This window comes from Mandrillus leucophaeus, unplaced genomic scaffold (genome assembly GCF_000951045.1).
Source record: "Mandrillus leucophaeus isolate KB7577 unplaced genomic scaffold, Mleu.le_1.0 Scaffold150, whole genome shotgun sequence".
NCBI classification, from domain to species: domain Eukaryota; kingdom Metazoa; phylum Chordata; class Mammalia; order Primates; family Cercopithecidae; genus Mandrillus; species Mandrillus leucophaeus.
The window spans coordinates 5,118,596-5,127,726 of record NW_012101477.1 but is presented as its reverse complement, the minus strand read 5'-3'; the positions used below and the strand labels follow the sequence as shown (position 1 = coordinate 5,127,726).

General features: G+C 47.6%; 1 protein-coding gene across 5 annotated transcripts in view; it reads right to left on the bottom strand.

The window, feature by feature from the left end:
- The window catches only part of DSN1 (DSN1, MIS12 kinetochore complex component), a 25,352-nt gene extending 18,309 nt beyond the window's left edge, over nucleotides 1-7,043 (bottom strand). The window contains exons 1-5 of one of the 5 annotated variants that reach the window (XM_011975015.1): nucleotides 6,878-7,037; nucleotides 4,643-4,691; nucleotides 4,095-4,415; nucleotides 1,281-1,354; nucleotides 104-176 (exon numbers count right to left, since the gene is read on the bottom strand). In XM_011975015.1, coding sequence (XP_011830405.1) covers nucleotides 104-176; nucleotides 1,281-1,354; nucleotides 4,095-4,415; nucleotides 4,643-4,676 — 502 coding nt within the window. In that variant the 5' untranslated portion in view covers nucleotides 4,677-4,691; nucleotides 6,878-7,037. Of the gene's footprint in view, nucleotides 1-103; nucleotides 177-1,280; nucleotides 1,355-4,094; nucleotides 4,416-4,642; nucleotides 4,692-6,598 lie in introns of all 5 variants that reach the window. The other 4 variants (XM_011975016.1, XM_011975018.1, XM_011975019.1 and 1 more) reach the window with 4 other exon arrangements.
- Between the last annotated feature and the right edge of the window lie 2,088 nt (nucleotides 7,044-9,131).

Here is a 9,131-nt window from a genome sequence, read left to right as displayed (position 1 = left end):
GGGGGAGCTAGTTTTATAAGGCAGCAGCTTCTGTAAATGGGGCTGCTGTGAGCAAAGCTTTGACTGCCCAGGGTCAAAGCTCACTTATCTGTTAGCAACTTACCTTTGGCTCTAAAACTTTCAAGACTGAAGCCCTTAGTGTCCCTTAGGAAAGGTTCAAGTTTCTGAATAGAGAACTAAATAAAGAAAAGCATTTTTAGTACAACCACCAAAAATTTCCAGGCCAGTCCTAAATTTATGTCACTTTATGATGTTTAATAAATATGAAACTAAATACTAAATATGATTTAATTTTTACACATAAGACTTTTCACAGAAACAAATAAAAAGATAAGAAAAAATAATAATAAAAAAAAAAAACCTCTTTGTAATCCTAGCACTTTGGGAGGCTGAGGCAGGCGGATCATAAGGTCAGGAGATGGAGACCATCCTGGCCAACATGGTGAAACCCCGTCTCTACTAAAAATACAAAAAAAATTAGCTGGGCATGGTGGTGCATGCCTGTAGTCCCAGCTACTCGGGAGGGTGAGGCAGGAGAACTTCTTGAACCTGGGAGGCGGAGGTTGCAGTGAGCCAAGATTGTGCCACTGCACTCCAGGCTGCTGATAGAGCGAGACTCCATCTCAAAAAAACAAAAAACAAACAAACAAAAAAATCCTTTGTTGCTTGGACTATAGATTTTGACTTTCCGTTAGGAAAAAAAAAAGGTTATTTAATTCATACAAATTACCTGCTTATCTAAACTGATGTAAGTACCTGGTAGCCACATAATACACAATACAACTTAAAAAAAGTCTGGGCGCGGTGGCTCACACCTGTAATCCTAGCACTTTGGGAGGCCGAGGTGGGTGGACTGCCTGAGCTCAGGTGTTCAAGACTAGCCTGGGCAACACGGTGAAACCTCATCTTTACTAAAATACAAAAAATTAAGGGCTGGATACGGTGGCTCATGCCTGAAATCCCAGCACTTTAGGAGGCCGAGGCGGGCGGATCAGGAGGTCAGGAGATCGAGACCATTCTGGCCAACACAGTGAAATCCCATCTCTACTAAAAGTACAAAAATTAGCTGGGCATGGTGGCACGTGCCTGTAGTCCCAGCTACTCGGGAGGCTGAGGCAGGAGAATCACTTGAACCTGGGAGGTGGAGGTTGCAGTGAGTCAAGATCATACCACTGCACTCCAGCCTAGGCGACAGAATCAGAATCCATCTTAAAAAAAAAAAGATCGTCACAATAGCAGTTAACAAACACAAAAACATTTCCCAGCTACAAGAACCTCACCTGGAAACTGGAAAGCAGGAGACAGCCAAGCCGTTTGCTTTCTGCTAAATCGACACTGATAGACCGGCTGAGCTCTAACATAAAACATAGCCACATTTAAGGAGATGGATAGTTAGCAACTAACAAAACTAAAAAGTGTCCTCCCTCTTGATAAATCCAACTTAAGGCAAGAATAGCCTTCTTTAGTTAAAGACAGAATTCTAATTTTTGCAGGATCACTGAGGAATGAAGTTTACCCATTTGTGCATCCAAACTTTAAAAAAAAAAAGTTATAGGAATCTTTGTATTGGCTGGCTACGGTGGCTCACGCCTATAGTCCTAACACTCTGGGGCCAAGGCATGGGATCACTTGAGACCACGAGCTGGAGACCAGCCTGGACAACATGGTGAAATCCTGTCTCTACTAACAACAGAAAAATCAGCCAGGAGTGGTGGCATGCGCCTGTAATCCTAGCTACTCCAGAGGCTGAGGCACAAGAATCAAAAGGGCCCAGGAGGCAGAGGCTGCAGTGAGCCGAGAGGTTGCAGTAGCTGGGACTACAAGCATGCGCCACCAAACCCAGGCAATTTTTTATATTTTTAGTAGAGACAGGGCTTCCCCATGTTGGCCAGGCTGGTCTTGAACTCCTGGCCTCAGGTGATCTGCCCGCCTTGGCCTTCCAAAGTGCTGGGATTACAGGTGTGAGCCACCGTGCCTGGCCACATTTGAGCATTTTTATAAGACAGGCACTGCAATGTGCTTTAAACACTTTGTACTGTAAGAGTACTATTATAAAGTTCCATTTTACAAATGGGAAAACTGCAGCTCTGAGGGGAAATGACTTGTTTGAGGCCAGAAACTGGAAATTGGTGGAGCCAGAATTCAAACCCAAGTCTGTCACTAATATCTGTGTTTTTCCCACTATTACCACACTGCCTCTCTATAATGACCTAATAATAGCATTAATAGCTAACATTTTTTGAACACTTGCTATATAAAAAGGATTTTATGAAATGCTACATACATATTTCATTAAACCTTGAGGCAAGTATCCTATGAATTCCATTCAGATGACAGATAATGACACAGGCACAAAGTGAAAGGTAACTTGCCCAAGGTCATACAGTGAGTTATCAGACTGAACTGGGTGAGCATTTTACATAATTATGCAACTGAATCCCTAACCAATTGCAAGATGTAGATACCGTTTTTTAAAATTATGTCCATTTGAAAACAATTATTACATAGCAAAGGAATTTTGCCTTGTGAATTATGAGAGCTACATGTCTTTTTGCCCTCTAGGTTCAGCTGGTTGTGTTTTTAAAGTTCTTGTCTCTTAATTGTCACTGCTGTTAGTCAAGAAAAACAGGATACTTTCTGCCTATAACCAAGGAAACCTGGCAAGTTGCCAGAAATAACCAGGCAATAACCAGTCTTATTACATTGGTGCTTTTCTGTTTAAGTCTAAATGCTCTGGCATAGAGCTAAAGGTAGGGCTAATCTTGGGATGCACTGATGTTTTCTCAGCACATCTAAGGACTAAAGTACATGGGCCTTGTGGCAGCAATTTTCTGATGTGCTAAGTGGCTATCTTTACCCAGATTTCCTTCTGTGCATCAGACCACTTGGAAATGGGATGATACCTTAAAACTAATCACAATAGCTTAACATTTAAGGGCTTACTATCTGCCAAATACTGTGTTATATAAGATAGGTACTATTTCACCTCTAAGCTGCTGATGAGGACCTTAAGGCAAAGAAGGTTAAGTAATTTACTCAACACCACAGAGCTAGTATAGTCTTCCTGAAATATGCAAGCCTTTCCACGTTATATTCTGTACTTTGATGCTTACTAAGATATAGTTACTATTGTAAATTCACACAAAATGACACAAATCACATTCTGTATAGCATCCCTAAAAACTAAGTTTTTCACTCTAGATACACACACACACACAGAGAGAGAGAGAGAGAGAGAGAGAGAGAGAGAAAGTGAGGCGGGGTGGGGGGTGCAGCAAGGGAGGAGGGAAGAGAGAGGGGGTAGGGAAAAAGAGACAAAATTTTTTAGAGACAGGGGTCTTACTTTGTCACCCAGCATAGATTGAGTGACACAATCATAGCTCACTGCTGCCTTGAATTCCTGGGCCCAAGTAATCCTCTTGCCTCAGCCTCTCTCCAGTAGCTGGGACTACAGGTACGTGCCACCATGCCCTGCTATTTTTTAAAAAACTTTTTGTACAGATGGGGTCTTGCCATTTTGCCTAGGTTGTCCTCAAACTCCTGGACTCAAGCAATCCTCCTGCCTCCCAAAGTGCTAGGATTACAGGCATGGCCCACTCTAGATATTTGTATGTGCATCTTCCCTGAGATATTTTCAGTTATAAAGGCTAAAACCAGGTATCAACCCAACTATCTTCCGCTCCACTTTACGGTATGAGATAGAAAACCACAGAAAGAAATCTTTAATGTCTCTCATCCTAGCAGGTGAATATTGAATAATTAGAAATTTATTTGTGGCAGCTAATAACATAAGTAGTAAACCAGGTGCAGTGGCTCACGCCTGTAGTCCCAGCTACTTGGGAGGCGGAACTGGGATGACTGCTTGAGCCCAGAAGTTCAAGTCCAGCCTAGACAGCACAGCAACATCCTGTCTCTTAAAAAGAAATAGCAGTAATACTGAACATTTACTAGGTGTTCGACATCAGTACTTATAAAGTAGCAAGTCATGTCTATTCTCCTACACTTTCTGCCATACCTCACTGCCTCTTATCTGAGCTGGAACCTGTCTCTTATCTGAACTGGAACCTCACTGCCTTGTGTACACAGCACCCCACCTGTGATGCCCTGGTGAATGGGATGCAGCGACTTCCGCCGGTTCGTTTCTTTCATACTTGATCGCCGCCAGGATTGCCTCCTGTCTTGATAACTGGCAGATTGTTCTTGAGGGGACAAATGAAGGGACTTCGACTGAAGTCTTTCCTGGTGGCTGAGATCACAATTTTCCCCTTTTTTAGGGCTAGAGCCAAGGTGAATTCTTTCCTCTGAAACGCCTTGATGCATCTCCAGGGAGGCAGATGTTTTAGTAAACACTTCCACAGGACTGAGACTTGATTCCAATTGATGATCATGAGTCTTAGACATCACTGGTCCTTTTTCTAGCATTTGTTATAAAAAAGTCAAAATACAAAATCAAACCCGCCACAACTATTTGTGCAAAAAATGGAAAAAGTCAATGTATGCCCCTAGATCGTGGAAACATAAATAAAGCATCTCTGCAAATGAGTATGTGATTCCAAATCCACCAGGAGCCAGGAAAGATTTGGGCATAGCTCAGAAGCCTGAACCCAAGGTAAGAGGTACTGAATTTCACTATAGTACTTACCATCTATGATCTCTGATCTAGTCACTGAAGTCATCCTAGGTGGGAAACTCTGAAAATAGGAAAATGAAGTGATCTGTTCTTCACATTTCAGCTGCAGTCTTAGGCCGTGTGCTTTCCAGCCTCTCCGAGCTACCCTTGTCCACCTTCCTGACAGAGAATATCAGCAGGGGCCATCACCTCCTCTTCTGAATTTCTATACACTTTATTGCTAGAAATATTCAAATCTCCCTGAACACACACCCTACCTTACTTCCCAGTTACTTTGTGTTTAACTAGTCCCTAATTCCATTGATGACATTATGGTCTACCTGGTCTTCCAAACTAGAAAAACCACATCATCCATTACTTCTCATTCTTAGTTCTCCAGATCCAAAGTCCTAACTGTTCTATAAACAGTCTCTAAATCTTTTCTCCATTCTCACTGTTACTGGTTTATTTATTATTTTGAGACACGGTCTTGCTCTGTTGCCCAGGCTGGAGTGCAGTGGCGCAATCTTGGCTCACTGAAACCTCCTCTTCCCCAGTTCAGGTGATTCTCCTGCCTCTGCCTCCTGAGTAGCTGGGATTACAGGCGTGCACCACCATGCCTGGCTAATTTGTGCATTTTTAGTAGAGACAGGGTTTCCCCATGTTGGCCAGTCTGGTCTCAAACTCCTGGCCTCAAGTGACCAACCAGCCTAGGCCTCCCAAAGTCCTGGGATTACAGGCGTGAGCCACCACGCCCAGCCTCACTGTTACTAGTTTAGTTCAGGTCTCATAATTTCTGGTCCCTGCCACTATCTAACAGTCTCTCCACTAGTTTGTCTACCTCCAGCTGCCCCTCTCCAGTCTATTCTTTGTTTTTGTTTTTTTTTGAGGTGGAGTCTCACTCTGTCGCCGAGGCTGGAGTGCAGTGGCGCAGTCTCGGCTCACTGCAACTTCCACCTCCCAGGTTCAAGCAATTATCCTGCCTCAGCTTCCTGAGTAGCTGGGATTACAGGTGCCCGCCACCACACTCAGCTAATTTTTGTATTTTTAGTAGAGATGGGGTTTCCCCATATTGGCCAGGCTGGTCTCGAACGCTTGACCTCAGGTGATCCGCCCGACTCGGCCTCCCAAAGTGCTGGGATTACAGGCCTGAGCCACCATGCCCGGCCCAGTCTATTCCTTAGACAGCTGCCGGGACTTTTCCAAAGGGTACTCAACACCTTAGGTAAACTAGCCCCAATTTACCCATTCCTGCTCTCTCCTCCCACTCCTATTCCCTATATTACTTCTGAATCTTTGCACATATCTGTCCTTCTACCTGTTAAACTTATTCATCCTTCCCAACCTAGCTCAAATATGAAGCTTTCACATCACTTCTCTTTGGCAGAGTTGGTGGCTACGCCCCTTGGCCTTCGTAGCATTGGCTATAAAATTTGTTTACATATCTGTCTCCCCAGCCAGGCTGTATTTGTATTCCTAGTGCCTGTCATGAACAACTGACTGGAAGAATGCAGGGATGTGACCTAGGCATCTCTTCATCGTCCCCTCCCTCCCAGCAGAAATCCGTCTGTGGGTGATGCTAAGTAAAAAGATATGAATATATGCAGAGGGACAAAAAGGAAAAGATAACAAGGAGGGGTCGGTCAAGGATCTGAATCCTCCACAGTCCTTATGATCGTATCACACAGATCCAGACTTGGATAATAACGACTGTATCACACAGATCCAAGCTTAGAAAAGCAACAACTGTCAACTGTTAAATGCTTATTCTGTGCTAGAATCTGTGCTACGTAAGCGCTTTACCTGCGTCATTATTCCACTTAATCCTCTCCACAACTCCGTAAGCACCATTAACTCCACTTTGCAGACAGGGGAACTGAGGTTCAGAGGGGCAAAAAGCCTGGCCCAAGCTTGTGACACAGCCAGCCTGGGGGTAGAAGGGAAATTCGAACCCAGGCCTGTCACCCCAGGCCTCTGCCTAGTCCTCACCCCTGTTTCTGGAGCCTAGACCCCTGGCTCGGCAGATAAGTCTCTAATGGGGTTGGTAAGGGGGACTGCCCTCGGGTTTCACTTCACCTGGAAGGAGGTCGCAGCGCCCCCGGGGCCTCCCAGTGTCCATGGTCGGGGCCGGGGGTGCGGCGGGTCGAGCTGGGCCGAGGAGTACGACGCCAAAGAGATTAGTGCGGCGGCGGGCGGGGCCCCATCAGAGAACAAGCCTGTGACTTCCCGCCCTCAGGGCGACGCCCGTCCAGTCCGGAGCCTCCGTACCTGAAACACAAGGCCACGGGTCCCTCTCCACAGCCCCAGGTCACTCCTGGACGCCTTGCGCCCCTGCAGCAGACCCTCCCTGGTCGGGGTCAAGTGGTCTCCGCCTTCTACGTCACTGTCACCGCCTCCGAAACTCCCGCCAACCAAGGGCGCATGCGCGACCGTCAGCTTCTCGGGCACGCGCGCGCAGAACGCCTGCGTCTGAGGATGCGCATGCGTACACCGCCGTCCAACGCTCCTGCTACCTCCGCTCCTCTTGCCCAACTCCTTTAGGTCCTGTCCGGCTACGTCACCACCTCCCTCCAACACCCCGCCCGGGGAGTCCCTTTCCGGGACCCGCCACACTATCGTGTCCTTTTGCGCCCGACTGCCCCAGAGCCCATCTAAGATGGGGGAAACAGAGGCCCGGAGAGATTCTTGCCAGAGGAATGCAGCGCCTCAAAAGGCATCTGATGGCCTGTCCCCGTTGCTAGGCTCTGGTTCCCACTCCCTTTATCTTCTTAACTCCCAAAATGTGGACCGTGACTCTCCCCAGGGGGGACTGGAGCTCTGAGCTCAGTTTGCCTCAGTCTATCCCACTGCTGCTCTAGGACTTTTTCTCTCTCATTTCCAGGCCACCCCCTCAAACGGCTTGCTTTACTTGCTTGGTGGAGGGGGGGCCTGCCCTCGGGTTTCATTTCACCCGGGAGGAGGTCGCAGTGCCCCCTCGTGGTTGCAGTGTCCACGGTCGGGGCCCGTGGGTGCGGCGGGTCGGGCTGGGCCTAGGGGCACGACGGGGATAGGGCATCAGGTGCCCTTTGAGGCGCTGTATTCCCAGGCGCTCTTCCCTCTGTCTGGGAAGGCTTTCCCTGCTTTTCGTGGCGACATCCTCCAATTTTTTTGTATTTTGAGACGGAGTCTCGCTCTGTCGCCCAGGCTGGAGTGCAGTGGCGCGATCTTGGCTCCCTGCAACCTCCACCTCCCGGGCTCGGGTTCAAGCGATTCTCCCGCCTCAGCCTCCCGAGTAGCTGGGATTACAGGCGCCCACCACCATGCCTGGCTAATTTTTGTATTTTTAGTAGAAACGGGGTTTTGCCATGTTGGCCAGGCTGGTCGCAAACTCGTGACCTCACGTGATCCACCCACCTCGGCCTCCCAAAGTGCTGGGATTACAGGCATGAACCACCGCGCCCGGCCACATCCTCCAATTTTAAGCCTCAGCTAAGGAATGATTGATTTCTCTCCAAGCCTTCTTTCAGGCCTTAGGCTGAAAACCAACTGTCCTTTCTGTGCTCCCAGGAGCCCAACCTGTGCCTGCTCCACTATCCCATGCTGGCCTAGGAGGCTCCAGAGAGCGGGCTGCTTCCTCAGCACTCAGCATGATGCAACCAAAATGTCCCCTTGGATGTGCACAGTCCTTTCTTTCACAAGGAAACTTCCAAATATTGAATTGTAAGTAGCCCACGAAGTCCAAAAGAGGGGTTGGAGAGAGGCAACTGGAGCTGACTGTGGTCATCCTTCCATGGCAGTTGTGTCCTTGGAAAAGTTTTCTGGTGGGAGACAAAAATCTGCCTGCCTGAAATTTCCACCCTGTGGTTCCAGCCTGCTGGCTGCAGCAGCCATTCTGAAAGCAGAGATTTGCCCTTGGCTCCCTGAATATCACTTTCTGGGGTTGAGAGGTACCCAGTTCCTTTTATGTTTGCCTGCCTCTTAAACAACTCTCTGTCAATGTCCCAGTAAGAGAACTCAGTGTTCCTTCCCAGCTAGGGCTGGCCATCCTGGGGCACCGTGAGAAAATGATTTCATGGAATCCAGACCCAATACATCTTCTACATCATTTCCCTGCTTTGAGTTGTTGCATGGCTCCCTCCTGTCCACAGCAGGCACACATTTTTTTTTTTGTTTTCTCCTATAAGGCACTGTGTCATTAGGCTGGGTGTGGTGGCTGATGCCTCTAATCCCAGCAGTTTGGGAGGCCAAGGCCTGTAGATCACTTGAGATCAGGAGTTAGAGAGCAGCCTGGCCAACATAGCAAAACCTCATCTCTACTAAAAACACAAAAATTAGCTGGGCGTGGTGGTATGCACCGTAATCCCCATTACTTGAGAGGCCGAAGTAGGGGAATCACTTGAACCTGGGAGGCCGGCGTTGCAGTGAGCTGAGATCATGCCACTGTACTCCAGTCTGGGCAACAGAGCAAGACTCCAGCTCAAAAAAAAATAAGGAAAAAGAAAAAAGGCACTGTGTGATCTGACCCAGCCTCTTTTTTCAGTTC